The sequence below is a fragment of the Symphalangus syndactylus genome, chromosome 10, assembly GCF_028878055.3.
Source record: "Symphalangus syndactylus isolate Jambi chromosome 10, NHGRI_mSymSyn1-v2.1_pri, whole genome shotgun sequence".
In the NCBI taxonomy this organism is placed as follows: domain Eukaryota; kingdom Metazoa; phylum Chordata; class Mammalia; order Primates; family Hylobatidae; genus Symphalangus; species Symphalangus syndactylus.
The window spans coordinates 62,663,941-62,683,779 of record NC_072432.2 but is presented as its reverse complement, the minus strand read 5'-3'; the positions used below and the strand labels follow the sequence as shown (position 1 = coordinate 62,683,779).

General features: G+C 43.2%; 2 protein-coding genes across 2 annotated transcripts in view; one reads left to right on the top strand and one right to left on the bottom strand.

The window, feature by feature from the left end:
- Positions 1-19,839, bottom strand: part of CDKL2 (cyclin dependent kinase like 2) — a 93,037-nt gene that overhangs the window by 11,584 nt on the left and 61,614 nt on the right. The window lies entirely within an intron of this gene.
- Positions 1,958-11,193, top strand: ODAPH (odontogenesis associated phosphoprotein). Its single transcript, XM_055297335.2, is given in 4 exon segments — positions 1,958-2,084; positions 2,476-2,519; positions 10,597-10,948; positions 10,951-11,193. Coding segments are annotated over 4 exon segments (528 nt in total). The 5' UTR covers positions 1,958-2,017; the 3' UTR covers positions 11,016-11,193.

Sequence of the window (19,839 nt, the reverse complement as noted above, 5' to 3'; positions counted from 1 at the left end):
AGCTCTTTAGTTTCATTAGATCCCATTTGTCAATTTTGGCTTTTGTTGCCATTGCTTTTGGTGTTTTAGAAATGAAGTCCTTGCCCATGCCTATGTCCTGAATGGTATTGCCTAGGTTTTCTTCTAGGGTTTTTATGGTTTTAGGTCTAACATGTAAGTCTTTAATCCGTCTTGAATTAATTTTTGTATAAGATGTAAGGAAGGGATCCAGTTACAAGAAAAAAACAACCCTATCAAAAAGTGGGCAAAGGATATGAACAGACAATTCTCAAAAGAAGACATTTATGCAGCCAAAAAACACATGAAAAAATGCTCATCATCACTGGCCATCAGAGAAATGAAAATCAAAACCACAATGAGATACCATCTCACACCAGTTAGAATGGCCATCATTAAAAAGTCAGGAAACAACAGGTGCTGGAGAGGATGTGGAGAAATAGGAACACTTTTACATTGTTGGTGGGACTGTAAACTAGTTCAGCCATTGTGGAAGTCAGTGTGGGAATTCCTCAGGGATCTAGAACTAGAAATACCATTTGACCCAGCCATCCCATTACTGGGTATATACCCAAAGGACTATAAATCAGTCTTCTATAAAGATACATGCACACGTATGTTTATTGCGGCACTATTCACAGTAGCAAAGACTTGGAACCAACCCAAATGTCCAACAACGATAGACTGGATTAAGAAAATGTGGCACATATACACCACGGAATACTATGCAGCCATAAAAATGATGAGTTCCTGTCCTTTGTAGGGACATGGATGAAACTGGAAATCATCATTCTCAGCAAACTATTGCAAGGACAAAAAAACAAACATGGCATGTTCTCACTCATAGGTGGGAATTGAACAATGAGAACACATGGACACAGGAAGGGGAACATCACACTCCGGGGACTGTTGTGGGGTGGGAGGAGGAGGGAGGGATAGCATTAGGAGATATACCTAATGCTAAATGACGAGTTAATAGGTGCAGTACACCAACATGGCACATGTATACATATGTAACAAACCTGCACATTGTGCACATGTACCCTAAAACTTAAAGTATAATGATAATAAAGTAAAATAAAATTTAAAAACCCTAAAAAAAAAAAAAAGGATCTCCTTAATTCACAAATTCCTCTGAGGGTAATACCACAAGTCCCATCTTACAGATGAGGCCCCTGAGGCTTCAGCAAGTCTCAGGGACTCACCACAGTCACTCAGCTAGTAAGAAAAGGAACAAAGACTGGAATTTTACCTAACTCCTAGGTCCATGTTCTTAATCACCTGTGACAATCCCCTCTCATATATCCAGCAGCTGATGAAGTCTTTCTCTCAGGAAACCAACTGGACGTAGACATGTCATGTCCATCTTATATGCAATATGGTGAATCAGGAGGAGCCGTGAAAGGACGACTCACTAAGTTACTCTCCCAAATGTTTATGTTTGTTTAGACAGTGACCATCACGACCACTAGGGAAGATCACTTCCTGATTCTGCTGCCCTCGCCTCCTGGACAAAAGCAGAGCAGAGAAGCAGCATAAAACCTGGTTGGGGGCCTAAGAATGATCCCCAACTCTCCACTGCAAACCACCGGGGTCAGGAAGCCTCCGGGTAATGCCCTCTCCCTCTTGTTTCGCTTTTTAAGTAGATAAGCTGCACAGAGCGAAGCACTGTTGCATGTTTCTGGACAGCTTATTTCTCTTGTAGAGGAAGGCTGATATACACAACTAAAAGGCACTAACATGGGAGAAGATTTGAGGGATTAGAAGGATGGTGAAGGCGTGGTTGTCCAAAATCCCCCTCTGAGGAGAGATGATTGATATCTGGCTGTCATTCCAAGAAGCTTCTGGTTGACAAATACTGTCTGGTATTTCCTTGATTATTTCTTACCCTCACACCGCAAGCCCTGATCACTGTGGTCCACTGTGCAAATGCAAATTACCTGAATCAGGCTGCTGGTGACTCACCAACGGCCCTTTAAAGCAACATCGGGTTCAACGCAGTGACTGCTCAGTAGAAGCCATGGCTCACAGACACTGCTTCTCATACTGGTTACTGGTATGCTGGTTGGTGGTAACTGTGGCAGAAGGTAAGGGTTTTGCTTTTATTCTACTGTGGGTCCACTAATTAATAAGTTGTAGGAAAAGACAAAACTGGCTCCATGATTATACGTTCCCATAAATTGGAAATATTTACCTCAGCTTCCATCAGCCTGTGTGGTTAAAGAGAAGGAGGTTGGATTTTGTCACCTGAAGACCTTGGTCCTCGTCTCAGCAATAGCTCTGTGACTTTAGACAAACTTAACATCTCTGAGTATCAGACTCCTCATATGTGAAGTGACAATATTAATAATATCCATTGTTACGGGGTTTGCAAGGACCAAATAAGCTATCATCTGTGAAAAACTCTTCAAGCTAAAAACACTATACAAATACTAGTTATTATGGTTACAAAGCTAACAATTCCACTTTGAATTACAGCACTGTCCACTTTCTATCTCCAGCAGCATATTAATTTGCACATGGTGGGTATTTAGTCTTTGTTCATTGCTTTAATTAATCACATCTATTGAGCTGCATTTTGGTGCCACAGAGGTGGGCACAGGTTTCTTTCTTTAGGATTATATTAGATTCCATTTCTCAACTGTTCCTATTCTCTTTCTTTGTTCCCACTACAAAATGTGTCCTGAGCCTTAGAATTGGTTTGCAAACACCTAGGAAAGGGAAAGAAAAGCCTGGGGAAGGGATGAAAAGAGGGAAATACAAGGGAAGGAAATCTTGGGGAGCCTAGATCTAACCTTTTCTTCAGTTTATTTTAATTCCAAAACTAGATGCTGTTTAGGGAAGATGGACCTAGGAGTCAAACAGAGCCCTTCGCCCCTTTCACATGTCTTGGGGAGGGGGCTTTGCAGGGGCTCAGCCAAACCCTGCTCATCCCCAGACAGATTCCCTGTTCCCATCCCTCAGAGGTCACAATAGACAGCAGAGAGGGAGAGACATAAGAGCTGGTTGTGGATCCACTCAGATCCAACCTCTGCACACACTCTGGCAATCAGGGAACAGCATAGATTATGAACAAAACCTGCCCCCATATCCCAAGGCAAGGCCCCCAAGCCTCACCTGCTAAAAGTGACATCTAAAAGAAGCATCATAAAACAAAATTAGCCACCTGCCACTTTCTCTGCAAAAAGTGAACCGCTCTTCAGGAGGCTTTGTAAACACATAGCTAAGCAAGTTATAATGAGATTAGAGATTTATTTTATTCACATCTTTAAAACACCCCCTGAGGCTGGGTGCAGTAGCTCACACCTGTAATCCCAGCACTTTGGGAGGCCAAGGCGGGCAGATCACCTGAGGTTGGGAGTTCGAGACCAGCCTGACCAACATGGAGAAACCCCATCTCTACAAAAAATACAAAATTAGCCAGGTGTGGTGGCACATGCCTGTAATCCCAGCTACTCGGGAGGCTGAGGCAGGAGAATCGCTTGAACCTGGGAGGTGGAGGTTGCCATGAGCCGAGATCGTGCCATTGCACTCCAGCCTGGGGAACGAGAGTGAAACTCTGTCTCAAAAAACAAAACACCCATTAAAACATCAGATTTGATTTCCGAATTTGGCTCACTGTTCCCTACAATCCCTCGAAGTCCTTCAAATGTAGCTTCATTCTATCCCAGCAGCCCTGCTTGCAGTTCATCACTCATTCACACACACCCTGGGTCTGCCCGACAAGGTCATGTGTGGATCTCCATACTCACCCTCTTCTCACTGATGCACGGTAGCAACCACAGCTGCTCCCTCCTCTTGCTTTCACCTCTGTTTGTTGCAATTCTGCTTTAAGGCACAACATTTAAATGCCACTACGATTTTGCCTTTACGAAGTCTTTGTTAAGACATAATAATTTTAAAATTGCAGTTTCTCTTCCTGACACCTTTGAATTCTTACAGCTACTTGTGCATCACCTACGGCACGTATGGCATCTGCTCTGTACTGCAGATCCCTGGCTTCATAGCATCTGCCCACTCCTTGAGCTCAGGCTCTTAATCTTAATCATCTCTGCGTTTGCCAGAGCCCCCTAATGTAGTAACCTGTACTTTGTTGAAACAACTTGACTCACAGCATAGAATTGAAAGAGGCCTGTCTGATACTTTCTGGGCTCCGATATTTGATCTGTGAAATTAGAGATTTGACCAAGATAGTCATTCTGTGAGTCTACAAAATAAATTGAGTCTTGCAGTTATTGTGAGTAAAAATCAATCATAGAACTTATTCTTTCTGGCTCAAGTCTGAAAGCACATGAGAATTAGTTTCCAAGACTCCATGCACCATGTAAGGCAAGAACTGCATACTTTAAGTAGAAAGCTGACTTCTCTTAAAATCAGTATAGTTCACTGCAAGCCAGCTTTGTCTGCCCAAATAACCACAGAGTATAGGTAATTATAAAAAAAAGGTCTTTCATCATTATCTTTTTTTTCAAAAGTACTTGTTTTTAAAGTAGTTGTTGGTATGCTATGAATTTCATGTCTAGACTATAATAAACCACCTTAAAACTGATACTCAAATTCCAAGCAATATTTTGCCTTGTTTATTCTATTATACTCTAATTTTTTGTTTGTTTGTTTGTTTGAGACAGAGTCTCCCTCTGTCGCCCAGGCTGGAATGTGCAGTGGCACCATCTCAGCTCACTGCAACCTCCACCGCCTGGGTTCAAATGATTCTCCTGCCTCAGCCTCCGGAGTAGCTGGGATTACAAGTGTCCGCCACCATGCCCGGCTAATTTTTGTATTTTTAGTAGAGACGAGGTTTCACCGTGTTGGCCAGGCTGGTCTTGAACTCCTGAGCTTAAGTAATCTGCCTGGCTTGGCCTCCCAAAGTGCTGGGCTTGTAAGTGTGAGCCACCACACCCAGCCAATTTTTAATATAAATTATTACTGCAGATTTTCTGGGACTGAAATTAAATACTCGCTGAACTCCACAAAAATATACAGAGAGGAACATTCAAGGTCGGCCTGACCATTTAATTCATCAAGTATTTACTGAGCACCACTATAAGCCAGGGACTATTCTAGGTGCTGGAGACACCGGCAGTGACCAAAAGTCAACAGTCCCTGTCATTGGGGAGGTCCTATTCTAGTAACATGTGTCCCCAGTAGCCCTATCTTTAATTTTTGAGACGGAGTTTTGCTCTTGTTGCCCAGGCTGGAGTGCAATGGCACGATCTCGGCTCACCACAACCTCCGCCTCCCGGGTTCAAGTGATTCTCCTGCCTCAGCCCCCCGAGAAGCTGGGATTACAGGCACGCACCACCACGCCCGGCTAATTTTGTATTTTTAGTAGAGATGAGGTTTCTCCATGTTAGTCAGGCTGGTCTCGAACTCCCAACCTCAGGTGATCCGCCCACCTCGGCCTCCCAAAGTGCTGGGATTACAGGCGTGAGCCACTGCGCCCGGCCAGTAGCCCTATCTTTAATGCACAAATTTTATGGGCCTAAGAAAATGGTGCTCAGGCTAACAGAATGTTTCCATAACATTCAAGATTAGTAACCATAGCTAACACTTATTAAGTGCGAACTGTACGTCCAACAGTGTTCTCAGCACTTTACACATTTTATTTCCGGTAACACTCACAAAGAGATGATGAGATGGGTAGTATTATTTTCTTCATTTTACAAAGGAGGAAAATGACACTCAAAGAGGTTAAGGAATCTATCTATGTTCACCCAGTTATTAAATGGCAGGGCTCAGGAAGCCTGGCTCTAGAGCCTATCCTTTTAAACACTTTGCTGTTCTGCCTCTCAAAATGTTTTTAATCTGCATTTAAATATTTGACCTACTTTGGTCTTATTAAGGTTGCAGAAGAGCTCTCATCTTTGACATCCAGTGCCTTTGATAGCATGTCAGTATGTTACGTAAGGGGAAATATTTGCTTATTATTCAACACACTACTCCTGAGAAGCAGGAACTTGGTAACTTTGCAATTATAGAAACTGAGATTTCTCTCAATCAATTCAATTGTACTGGAGGCACCGTGCTAGGGATGCGGAGGCAGCAGTCTATAAGACGGTCACGTAGATCTTTCAGTGGAGCAGGCAGATAGCCACTGAATAATAATCACACAGCTGATGAGCATGATGAAAGTGGATGCACAGGGTACTACGAAAGCATGTTGCAAAGGGTTTTAACCAAGCCTCTGGGTAGGAAAGGCCTCCCTGACAAAAAAGAGAGAGAGAGACTTGAAATTGAATAGGAGTTAGCCAGGCAAAGAGTGCTCTGGGCATCTGCAACCACCTTTTCAGAAGCCCAGGACAATTGATGACTGTTGCCAAAGTGGCTTTTGGAGAGGGAAGGAGGCAGGGTTAGATTCCAGTGGATTAAATAGGGGGAGAAGTGGAATCAGTAGGTGTACAGACTTTAAAGAGAGAGGAGTAGGAACCAAAGAAGTTCATGGTAGCTTACCTCAGCTTTCTCTCCAGAATATGAAGCTGATTAATCAACTTAGAAAGGTAGAGTTTCAAAGCAAATTCTTCAGATGAACGAAGAATGAAAATTTTGAGGGAAATTCGAGGAGATAGCAAATGTTTAGAAGATAAGGAACAGAGAAGAACAAAGATAAAAGAATTAATGAGCAGTATTAGATCAGCTGAAGTCAGAGACCATAAACGGCATCAACCCACTTTCTCAGATGTGTGGCCCTAACTTCGTAAGATGTGACAGGTTCCCAAACCAATCACTATTGCTCCCACATTTTAGGACACTTGTGCTAGCTAACTAGAGACTCGATAGAATCACCATAGGTCTAGTTTGTTTGGAAGAATGTGGTTTTATGTGGTCCTGCCCACATTCCTGGGTACGTGATTGAAGCAAGCTTATACCTTGATCTTGCACCCTTGAAAATTTCCAGAAAAAGACAGCACTGAACACTACTGGACATCCCAGAGTCAGAGAAAACCTGCCTTGCAGGCTCTGAAACTCAACTGTTAGAGGAGGATTTAGAGAGTAGCTTCAGGTTTCTAGAAATGAGATGAGCACAAGAGGCTGGTGGGTGGGTGGTTTTTAACAGCTGGAGCACAGTTAACCTAGTGGCAGAGCTCAAGGCCTTGTTAAGCCTGAGCTGACAGCAAAATGTCAAAATGGGGCTTAAAACAGAGGTTAGCTTGGCTAGGCGTGGTGGCCATGCCTGTAATCCCAGCACTTTTGGAGGCCGAGGCGGGCGGATCACAAGGTCAGGAGATCGAGACCAGCCTGGCTAACACGGTGAAACCCCGTCTCTACTAAAAATATTTTTAAAAAAAGAATTAGCCTGGCATGGTGCCAGGCACCTGTAGTCCTAGCTACTTGGGAGGCTGAGGCAGAAGAATGGCGTGAACCCCAGGAGGTGGAGCTTGCAATGAGCCGAGATAGCGCCACTGCACTCCAGCCTGCAGAGGAAAACTCCATCTCAAAGAAAAAAAAAAGAGACTAGCTTCTCTCCTAGCGACTAGATTCTTGGCAGAATGTCTTCTTCCTGTAAGGTTCAGAACTTACCAGAAAAAAAGCGACTAATGTGGGATTTGGTCATTTTCTGTAGTTTAAAGTGTCTCAATCTAGTTTCAGTTTTAGAGTTTCAATGTACCCTGAAAGCTATGGGAGAAGGGGTTGGTATTTTGTTCAAGGAACAGACACCCATTCAAGCTAGCTTTAGAAACAAGTAGAGCTGGAGGTGGATTGATTATTATAAGGACATCTCCAAGAAACTTAAGAATAGCTAGGGCTCCCTGGCCGGGCGCGGTGGCTCACGCTTGTAATCCCAGCACTTTGGGAGGCCAAGGCGGGTGGATCACGAGGTCAGGAGATCGAGACCACGGTGAAACCCCATCTCTACTAAAAATACAAAGAAAATTAGCCGGGCGTGGTGGCGGGCGCCTGTGGTCCCAGCTACTCGGAGGCTGAGGCAGGAGAATGGCGTGAACCCGGGAGGCGGAGCTTGCAGTGAGCCGAGATTGTGCCACTGCACTCCAGCCTGGGCGACAGAGCGAGACTCCATCTCAAAAAAAAAAAAAAAAAAGAAGAATAGCTAGGGCTCCCTGAAAAGCCAAAAACTGGCCGGCCATGGTGGCTCACGCCTATAATACCAGCACTTTGGGAGGCCCAAGGCAAGTGGATCACTTGAGGTCACGAGTTCGAGACCAGCCTGGCCAACATGGCGAAACCCCATCTCTACTAAAAATACAAAAATTAGCTAGACGTGGTGGTGGGCACCTGTAATCCCAGCTACTCAAGAGGCTGAGGCAGGAGAATCACTTGAACCCAGGAGGTGGAGGCTGCAGTGAGCCGAGATCGCACCACTGCACTCCAGCCTGGGCAACAGCTGGAGACTCCGTTGAAAAAAAAAAAAACACCAAGGATGCTACTCCCAACATCACTCTATTACCACAAGGCTTCTGGTCTCTTCCTCTGTCCCAGAAGCCTTCCCTATTTTGCTGCTTCTATGTGCAGACTGGCTTCTCTGCATTCTCAACATTCCACAGGACAAAATCTGACACTCCAGCCCCTGCTCTACACCTTCCACTGATGTCTTCCACTGTGGCTTAATTCTTAAGTGAGAATCTGATTGGTCACTGACCAGACAATGAATGAGTTGAGTGTCTATCAGTGGTCCAATCAGCCGCAGCCAGAAGGTGTGTAGGACTGACAACTGATATTTCCAGGGTTCATCGATGAAACAGAATATGTATGAGGGACTGTGGACATAGGCAAATAACAAGCATATCCAATACAGCCAAGAAACCTGAATTCAACTGTCCCAAACGAGAGGGGAATCTAGTCCTTTATAAGTGCCTCAGCACTCTCAACTTCCTGTGGGAAGTTCTTTTTTCTTTTTTTTTTTTTTTTTTTTTGAGACAGAGTTTTGCTCTTGTTGTCCAGGCAGGAGTGCAATGGTGCAATCTCGGCTCACTGCAACCTCCGCCTCCCGGGTTCAAGCAATTCTCCTGCCTCAGCCTCCCAAGTAGCTGGGATTACAGGCATGCGCCACCACACCTGGCTAATTTTTGTATTTTTAGTAGAGACGGGGTTTCTCCATGTTGGTCAGGCTGGTCTAGAACTCCTGACCTCAGGTGATCTGCCCACCTCGGCCTCCCAAAGTGCTGGGATTACAGGGGAAGTTCATTTTATCATCATTCACACTGGCAGCCCTTTCCAGGCTATATATGTAAGCCTCTAAGGGAGTGAAGGAACAGTTTTCTAAAGAATAGATTACTTTTTTGTAGCCAATTTGATTCAATGATACAGCCAAGGAAGACTATGACACTTGGGTTTGATCCAAATTTCTTCTCAAAAAATAATTGTATCCTGGTTCTCAGTGCTCTTTCTCCTGCTGCTTGTAGATGGCCCCTCCCTTCCCCTAGGAAATTATTTCACTACTTGGGTCGTTGAAGCAGAACTTTTGAACAGTTATTTTTATTTTCTTAACATTAATTAAGATCTTTTTTTCAGCTGAATTTTCTTTATTTAGTTGTAATTTACATGCAATAAAATCCACACATCTTTTTTTTTTTTTTTTTTTGAGATGGAGTCTCACCAGGCTGGTGTGCAGTGGCGCAATCTTTGGCTCACTGCAAGCTCTGCCTCCCGGGTTCACGCCATTCTCCTGCCTCAGGCTCCCAAGTAGCCGGGACTACAGGCGCCCGCCACCACGCCCTGCTAATTTTTTTGTATTTTTAGTAGAGGCGGGGTTTCACCATGTTAGCCAGGATGGTCTCGATCTCCTGACCTCATGATCTGCCAGCCTCGGCCTCCCAAAATTCTGGGATTACAGGCGTGAGCCACAGCGCCCGGCCAAAATCCACACATCTTAAAGGTAAGGCTTGATTACATTTTACATATGGGTACATATAAATGTGTGTATGTGTATAAACATATGTATGTACATATATATGTGTTTATATACAAATTATATATGTGTATGTACACCTGTGTGTGTATACATATAGATATATAGATAACCATATCTATGTAACAACCACCCAGATCAAGATATGAAACATTTCTAAAGAATGGCCCCTGGCTACACTTTCTGCTAAAAAATACCTATCCTTTCCCTAAGCCGAATTATTATTTTGACTCTTTTTTAACTATAGATTAGCTTTGCTTGTTTTTGAACTTCATATAAAGGGAGTTGCACAGTATGTACACTTCTGTGTCTGACTTCTATTGCTCAGCATTCATGGGCTGTATCCATATTGTGGGTATTACTAGTTCCTCCTTTTCGTCACTGAGTATTATTTCATTGTATGAATATACACAGTTTCTTCATGCATTCTTCTGTTGACGGACACTTAGATTGTTTCCATTTAGGCTGTTATGAATAAGGCTACTGTGAACACCCCTGAACAAGTCTTTTTATAGACATAAACATTCATTTCTCTTGGGTAAATTCCCCACAGTGGAAATGCTGGGTCATCCGGTGTGTCTGTTTCATTTTATTGAACATTGGCAGTTCTTTCAAATATACATTGAGATTTCTCTAATTCTCTCTTCTCATCTTTCTCCTCTGCCACCACTCTAAACCACTCTTCTGCTTCTGTTACCAGAGCTGTTTCCTGACTTGTGTTTTCCTCTCCACAGGACAAGAAGAGGTATTTACCCCTCCTGGAGACTCACAAAATAACGCAGACGCTACCGACTGCCAGATCTTTACACTCACCCCTCCACCCGCCCCGAGGAGTCCGGTCACAACGGTCCAGCCCATCACAAAGACACCCAGGTGTCCCTTCCATTTTTTTCCACGAAGGCCCAGAATCCATTTTAGGTTTCCAAACAGACCTTTCCTCCCTTCAAGGTGTAACCACCGTTTTCCATTCCAGTCATTTTATTGGCCACACCGTCACCTTACTTACAGATATTTCCCCAGAAGAAGACTCCAGAGAGGAAGCTCATCTGAGGAAAGCTGAGAGGGAAGAGAAACCCAAACATACTGAAGCAAAAAAAGCCTATCCTTCAGAAAAAAGCAACAAAAAGATTTCTGTTTTATCTTTCGAAACTAAAACTATTGGATTTGAAGATTAAGTATCCTAAACACCACTGACTAGAAACTGTTCTCTTTGTTAGCAGTGAAGATATTGGATCATAGGTTATTGATGTTTGCAAAATTGGACAATAACCACGTTATTTTTATCCTCAGCCTCTTATGGTCACAGGATATTTATGCAAATAAAATCTTTAAATGGGTGGCTCTAGTAATTCCTATCCATACTAAGATGCTGAAAGAATCCATCTCCTCCTCTAAATTAAACAGGATTTAAATAAATTGAGATCATTACAAACCACATGAAGACACTGATGACACCGTTTTTATACTCATTGGAAAACATACAGAGCAAGGTGCATTGTCAAAGTAAACTTTAAAAGAAATTATAAAGCTTAAAGCAATTAAAAAGTTATGAGGAGTCTGACTGTAGATAATGCTTTAAAGATATAAACTGACTTGTCTAACCCAAATAACAATTATTATTATTATTTTCTTGGAGACAGAGTTTCACTCTTGCTGCCCAGGCTGGAGTGTAGTGGTGCTATCTCGGCTCACTGCAACTTCTGCCTCCTGGGTTCAAGCAATTCTCCTGCCTCAGCCTCCCAAGTAGCTGGGATTATAGGCACCCGCTACCACGCCTGGCCAATTTTTTGTAATTTTAGTAGAGATGGGGTTTCACCATGTTGGCCAGGCTGGTCTCGAACTCCTGACCTCAGGCGATCCACCCACCTCGGCCTCCCAGAGTGCTGGGATTACAGGCGTGAGCCACTGCGCCCGGCCCCAAATGATTACTTTTAAACTATAGCATCTAAATTTACTTTAATATTGACTTCAACTGATGCAAATTAATTGGATAATTTTCTCACTGTTTCCCGTTATCATTACATAGATGCTGGCTAAAATGATATACTTCCTCTCAAACTTTTAACGTAATTCCAGGTTCAAAAAGCCTGATTAAACTGCTACAAGAATATTCTGGTACCTCTAGAACTCTACAGACATAAGTTCCCTCAACTCTTGGAACCTGGTATTCTCAGGGTGCAATATAAGAAACAAATCCCACAGATTGCATTCCTTGGTTATTTGTTTTGGCCACTCTGTGAAACACATCTTCCTGTTTATGCCGCTTATCTTGCCTGTAACATAAGAACTTTAGTTCTGCATATGTGGTCAGTGGCTTGCACTTTTTCCTCCCAAGATCTACAAGCAAAAGTTGCTGTTACTGCTGCTGCTACAAAAACAGAAAAAAAAAATCAGGACGAAGACAGGAAAGGACTTTGGGAATGGTTGCCCTGAAAAAGGAAAGAGAGATAAAATCATCATGCTATGTTTCTTTGCTTTATTAAAATGATCAAAAAAGAAAAAAACTATTTAATTCACATTCTAGAAAATATTCATTTTAACAACAGATTTTTGCTTCAAATTTACAGGCTTCAATAAAAACCTACTTGAAAACCTCATCAGAAACACAAAACAAAACTATATTTGGAAATACACCCTACCTGCTCTCTTTTTTTGGTTGATGGGGACATACCAGAAAAGGGCCAGCTTCAGGCAAACTTGAAGACAGATAAAGGCTTGTATTTGAAACCCACCTCCCCTTCTGACTCTCCTCCTTTATTCCGGCATGCTCACCACTCACCTAGGTACTCGGTGTCCTCATAGTGCCAGCAACTGCCAAAAACTAACCTGCCTTTGACTGGGCTTTCTCTTCCCAAATGTTAGAACTTTTGCAATTCAAAATTTAATCGCTCTGAAATCTAGTCCTTGAAGGACTTGCTAAGTAATATGCAAGCCTCAGGTAAACTAAGACAAACTACTGATGGATGAACAGCTTTGATGCATTAATCACTGCATTAATTATAGAAGGCAGGCTACTCCTATAGTGTTTCAGAGTAAGGGCCTTTTCAACATAGCTCTAGGTAAAATTGCATTATTCCTCACCCTGGAACATGCATAGAATATGAGAAGCAGCCCACACCTGCTATTAAAAGTATAGGCCTAGGAGTGCAAAAGGCTTATTTGGGGGAGGGAAGTATATGCTTCTGTGACTTAGAAAAATTTGCATCATTCCTTTGGATTCACAAATTCACTTTTTAAATACAGAGATTCCTAGCAGGTTTATTGAATTAGAAGGATAATGTGGAACCACTAATACCTCCATGTGAATTAGTTTCTCAAATAACTTCCTTTCGACTAGCTGTTTTTGAAGCAATGGGAGTCTGTGGGAAGGGTATAATAACTCTTCAATGCATTTTTTTTCTTTTCAGGCAGGAATGACAACAATAGTATTGTAAGTCTAAAGTTCTAATTATGCGCAAAACACACAACCTGAATCTAATCGTCAAAAAACAACTCAAATTGAGGAACATTTGCAAAACTGGCATCTTCAAAAATGTAGATGTCATGAAAGACAAAGGTTAAAGGAGATTGAAGTAGATGACAATTCAGTGCAATATGTGATCTCCGATTAGGTCCTGGAGGTCAGAAGGGGAGGGACAGGACATTTTGGCATAACTGGGACAACTGGCAAATTTTAAATTTGGACCATGTATTAGGTAATAGTATTCTGTCAATGTTAAACTTCCTGAATTTCATAATTCTGTAAGAGAATATTCCTGTTCTTAGGAAATAGATTTTGAAGCATTTGAGGGTAAGTAAGTATGATTTCTGCAACTAAATCTCAAAAGATTCAGGAAAAATATGCATAGATATGCAGATATGTGCATATATATGATAGATAGATACACAGATACATAGATAGACAGACAGATGGGAAGTAATAAACTACATGTGGCAAATGTTTTTCCAGTTGATGTATTTGACTAAAGGGTATATGTGAGTTGTTTGTACTATTCTTGCAGCTCTTCTAGAGTTCAATATTATTTCAAGAACAATATTTAAAAAGCATTATTGAAAACCACACAAAAAATTAATCTCAAATGTATCCATGCCCTTGAAGATAAGTTAAAAATGAAACCCCATTCCCACCTTCCCACACTAACAACATCCTTTCAGCGACTCACATTGGTTATAAGAGTGATGGGGCATGTAGACTGGCTGAGCTGAGATTCAGATGAGCACTATTATTTGAGGAAGGGTAGTTTTTAATTGGAGGAGGAAGAAAAAGTTTAGCTGGAAGTTTGCGTGCAAAGGAAGAAAGAGAAGAAATGAACTAGCATGTACCTCCCACGACCACCACCACCAGCCAGCCCCTTGGGTTGAATTTGAGCCTCCACAGTTGGCAGTGAGCACCAGAAGCTGATGTCAGTGTTTTAAGAGACATTGGCGGCCTCTTAACAGAGCTGATTTGGAGTCAAAATGACACAGTGTGGCACAGATTTGAATAGGGGGCCAGTATCTCCACCTCTGCACAGAACCCACCCCTGTTCTGACACCCTGCAAAATAGCAGCAATTTTTGGACAATTAGGAAACAGCAGCACCTTATACTGAACACCATCTCATCACGAAGGATACTGTCCACCTAAGCAGTGAGGAAGCACCTTGCAGGGCTTTGTGGGCAGCACGTGTCAACAAGAGACAGCTTAGTCAGAAGGGTATGTAGGCTGTGTGGGGTCTGCTACTGAACAATTGGTTTGTGAACACATTTAAACCATGGTCAACAATGGAGTTTGCTAGTTTCCTGATTAAAAATGAAAAATGTTTAAAGAGGCTACTTGTTCTATAAATGTTACCTCATGTCATTTGAAAAATTATTTGAGGAGGTCTACAAGCTCGCTAGGGCTCCCATGACAAAATGTCCGACTGGGTGGCTTAAACAACAGAAATGTATTTCTGGCGGCTAGAAGTCTAAGACCAAAGTGCCATCAGGGTTGGTTTTGATGTAAGGCAGGTGAGCCCCAAAGTGGGGCTTAGCCTGTGAGGGTTCTTGGCTTTGCCTAGGAAACAATTCAAGGGCAAGCCAGAGGTAGAAGGAAACAGCTTTATTGAAGAGGCAGGTTACGGCTTTGTGACTGCTCCTGCAGAGCAGGGCTACCCTGTAGACAGAGAGTAGTACCCCAGGGCAGTTTTGCAGTCATATTTATACCCATTTGTAAGTCCATGCAGATTAAGGGGTGACTTATGCAGGAAGTTTCTAGGGAAGGGGTAGTAAATTTTGGGTCACTGGGTCAGTGCCATGGAAAGGGGCAGTAACTCCTGGGTGTTGCCATGACAATGGTAAATTAACACAGCACACTGGTGGGTGTGTCTGATTGAAGGGTGCTTCCTCCTCACTTTCCACCCCCGTTTTAGCTGGTCCTCAATCTGGTCTGATGTCTAAGCCCCACCTCTGGAGTCCAGTCCTGCTTCCTACTTCGTTTCCTGTGAGGCCTCTCTCCCTGTCTTGCAGATGGCCACCCTCTTCCTCCTCTTCACATGGTCATTTCTCTGTGTACATGTGCTACTGGTGTCTCTCGTGTGTGACTAGATTTCTTCTTCTTTTTTTTTTTTAATTTTATTATTATCATACTTTAAGTTTTAGTGTACATGTGCACAAGGTGCAGGTTTGTTACATATGTATACATGTGCCATGTTGCTGTGCTGCACCCATTAACTCGTCATTTACATTAGGTGTGTCTCCTAATGCTATCCCTCCCCCCTCCCCCCACCCCACAACAGTCCCCGGTGTGTGATGTTCCCCTTCCTGTGTCCATGTGTTCTCATTGTTCAATTCCCACCTATGAGTGAGAACATGTGGTGTTTGTTTTTTTCTCCTTGCGATAGTTTGCTGAGAATGATGGTTTCCAGTTTCATCCCTGTCCCTACAAAGGACATGAACTCATCATTTTTTATGGCTGCGATTTCTTCTTCTTATAAAGACGCAAGTCAGATTGGATTAGGGACCTTCCTAACAGCCTCATTTTAAATTAATCACCTCTTTGGCTGGGCACAGTGGCTCACGCCTGTAATCCCAGCACTCTGGGAGGCCGAGGCAGGCGGATCATGAGGTCAGGAGATCGAGACCATCCTGGCTAACACGGTGAAACCCCGTCTCTACCAAAAATACAAAAACTTAGCCAGGCATGGTGGTGGGCGCCTGTAGTCCCAGCTACTCAGGAGGCTGAGGCAGGAGAAGGGCGTGATCCTGGGAGGTGGAGCTTGCAGTGAGTCAAGATCACGCCACTGCACTCCAACCTGGGCGACAGAGCAAGATTCCATCAAAAAAAAAAAAAAAAGTAATCACCTCTTTAAAGGCTCCATCTCCAAACAGTCACATGGTGAAGTACTGAGGAGGCCAAGCCTTCAACATATGAATTTGGGAGAACACACTTCAGTCCATAACAAGAAGTATCCAATTTTCAGAGCAGTAGCTAAAAACTCCCAGAGCAGCTACATAATCTAGAGAAACCTGGCTCTGATTCTAAAGAAGACAGGGTTACAATGCCCAAGCACCTTTTTTTTTTCTTTTTTTGAGATGAAGTTTAGCCTTTGTCACCCAGGCTGGAGTGCAACGGCGCAATCTCGGCTCACTGCAACCTCCGCCTCCCAGGTTCAAGCAATTCTTCTGCCTCGGCCTCCCAAGTAGCTGGGACTACAGGTGTGCACCACCATGCCTGGCTAATTTTTGTATTTTTGGTAGAGACAGGGTTTCATCACGTTGACCAGGCTGGTCTGGAACTCCTGACCTCAAGCAATCCACTTGCCTCAGCCTCCCAAAATGCTGGGATTACAGGCATGAGCCACCGCACCTGGCTCAAGCACTTTTTTACATAAGAAAAAATAGGCTGGGCCTGATGGCTCACACCTGTAATCCTCACATTTTGGGAGGCCGAGATGGGCAGATCACTTGAACCCAGGATTTGGAGACCAGCCTGGGCAGCATGGTGAAACTCCATCTCTACAAAAAAATCCAAAAATAAAAAATTAGCTGGGAGTAGTGGCATGTGCCTGTAGTCTCAGCTACTCAGGAGACTAAGGTGGGAGGATTGCTTGAGCCCAGGAGATCGAGGTTTCAGTGACCCATGATCACACCCCATTGCACTCCCACCTGGATGATGGAAGGAGACCCTGTCTCAAAATAATAACAACAACAATAATAATAAAAGAAAAAATAGGCCAGACATGGTGGCTCACACCCATAATCCCAACACTTTGGGAGGCTGAGGCAGGCGGATTGCTCAAGTCCAGGAGTTTGAGACCAGCCTGGGCAACATGGCAAAACCCAGTTTCTACAAAAAAAAAAAAAAAAAAAAAAAAAAAATTAGCTGGGTATGGTGGTGCATGCCTGTAGTCCCAGCTGCTTAGGAGGCTGCAGTGAGCTATGATCACACCACTGTACTCCAGCCTGGGCAACAGAGAGAGATCCAGTCTCAAAAATAATAAGAATAATAAATAAAGATAAAGAGAACTACCACTTTTTCAAGCACAGAGCATATTTCACTTAGTTTTACAATCAAACGTAAGTAGAGATCAGATTCCTACAGCAAGCTCCAGGTTTGTTCTAAACAGCAAAGAGACAAACCAACAAAGGGTGGGAGGTATGAAAGAGTAGACACAACTGAACAATGTGCATGGGGCAATCAGTTCTATAAACCTCAGCAACGCATAGGGTCATCATCAAGTAAAACCACTGAAGTGGCCGGGCACGGTGGCCCATGCCTGTAATCCCAGCACTTTGGGAGGCCGAGGCAGGCGGATCACCTGAGGTCAGGAGTTTGAGAGCAGCCTGTCCAGCATGGTGAAGCCCCAACTCTACTAAAACTACAAAAAATTAGCCAGGTGTGGTGGTGGGCACCTGTAATCCCAGCTACTTGGGAGGCAGGAGAATCACTTGAACCCAGGAGGCGGAGGTTGCAGTGAGCCAAGATGGCGCCACTGCACTCCAGCCTGGGCAACAAGAGTGAAACTGTGTCTCAAAAAGAAAACAAACAAATAAACAAAAAACACTGAAGTGTGACAAAATAGCTCTAAACTGAAAACAACACAAACGTCCACCTGCGGTAGAATGGGTAAATCCATTGCTTTTGTTTCCTACGCCGAAATACTACACATCAATGAAAACCAACAGATTACTACTATTAATACATAGATGATTCTCACAGATTCCATACTGAGTGAAAAAAGTCAGTCACAAAAGAATACATAGAGTAAGATTCCATTTACATGAAATTCAGGAACAGGTAAAACTAATCCATGGTGATAGAGGCCAGAATAATGATGACCTTGGTTTGAGAAGGGGCAAGAGAGAGCATGGTAGATGCTGGAAGTAGTCTGTATCTTGCTTGGTCTGGGAGGTGGTCACAGGGGTGTATACATTTATAAAAATTATCATGTTATATATGTAAGATTTATGTATTTTACTAGATATAAGTTACATATTAATTGGAAAAATTTTAAATGCTACAGTGTGGTGGCACACACCTGTAGTCCCAGCTACTCAGGAGGCTAAGACAGGAGAATCGCTTGTACCCAGGCAGAGGCTGTAGTGAGCCGAGATCGCACTACTGCACTCCAGCCTGGGCAATGGAGCGAGACTCTGTCTCAAAAAACAAAAAATGCTGCAGTGTACAGGAAATCAGTAAATGCACCCTAATTATAGTTGTAGCTTTCGTTTATCAAACAAGCATTTGAATATTCTGTGGACTGGCAGTTACCAAGGCTGTATTAAGTAGGACTTCCCTGAATATTTTTTAGTATATGTCAATAAATATTTGTCCCTCCCAGGTAGGGTAAATTTAAACCAGAAATCTTTCAACAGTCTTAAATGTAACCCTAGCAGAGGTTACATTTGGCTAGCCAGACATCATACAGTTGGCTAGCCAGAGAACCACAAAAACAGAGAGACATTCCGAAGAGAAAATCTCTCTCTCAGATTCATCATTGGAAAAATGTAGATTGGAGAGTAGGAATTCAATGATTTGTGTGGAAGGGATCATCACAAACAAATAGTCACCTCTGCAAGCTTTTGACACAGACGTCCAGGTCTTTAGGGTGGCCTGCAGGACCTGGCCTACCCACTCCCCATCCCCACCCTCCTCCTCTCTGAACTCATCTCACACCACTCTCTTCCTTTCCCACTCCACTCCAGACACACTGTCCTCCTCGCTCTTTCCCAAACTAACCAAGCACACTCCCTCCTCAGGGTCTGTGCCCTTGCAGGTCTGTTTGCTCTTCCCCCAGACATCCACATGGCTCCTTCCCTTTCTTCAGGACATTCATAAAATTCTACCTCAGTTCCCTGGCCACCCTATCAAAATGTGCAGGAGGAGACCCACTTCCTCTCCCTGCTCCCAGCTTTATTTTTACACCCAGCATGTTTCACATTTAAGCATCCATAGGTATTTTTTGTTATCTTGTTCATTATTTGTAGAGATTTTTGTCCATTTTGCTCTTTTTTGTTTTTTTTGTTTTTTTTGAGACAGGGTCTCGCTCTGTTGCCCAGGCTGGAGTGCAGTGGCAGATCACAGCTCACTGCAGGCTCAGCCTCCCAAGCTCCAAAGATCTTCTCACTTCAGCTGGGACAGGGACTACAGGCAGGCACCATGATGCCAGACCAATTTTTGTATTTTTTTGTAGAGATGGGGTTTTGTCATGTCACCCAGGCTGTTCTTGAACTCCTGAGCTCAAGCAATCCACCCGCCTCAGCCTCCCAAAGTGCTGGAATTACAGGCGTGAGTCACCACACCCAGTCTTTATTCACTTCTTTATCCCCAGGACTTAAAACATGGTCTGCACTCAATAAATATTTGTTAAATAAATGAATTTTTAAACATCCTGCTATTTAACCCTATTTGCTTCTATGTATCAGTTCACATATATCAAGGGAAGCCTCAAGATTTTAAAATCTTCGCCCAGAAAAAAAAAGAACTATTGAGGAGAGAAAGATAAGGCACACACG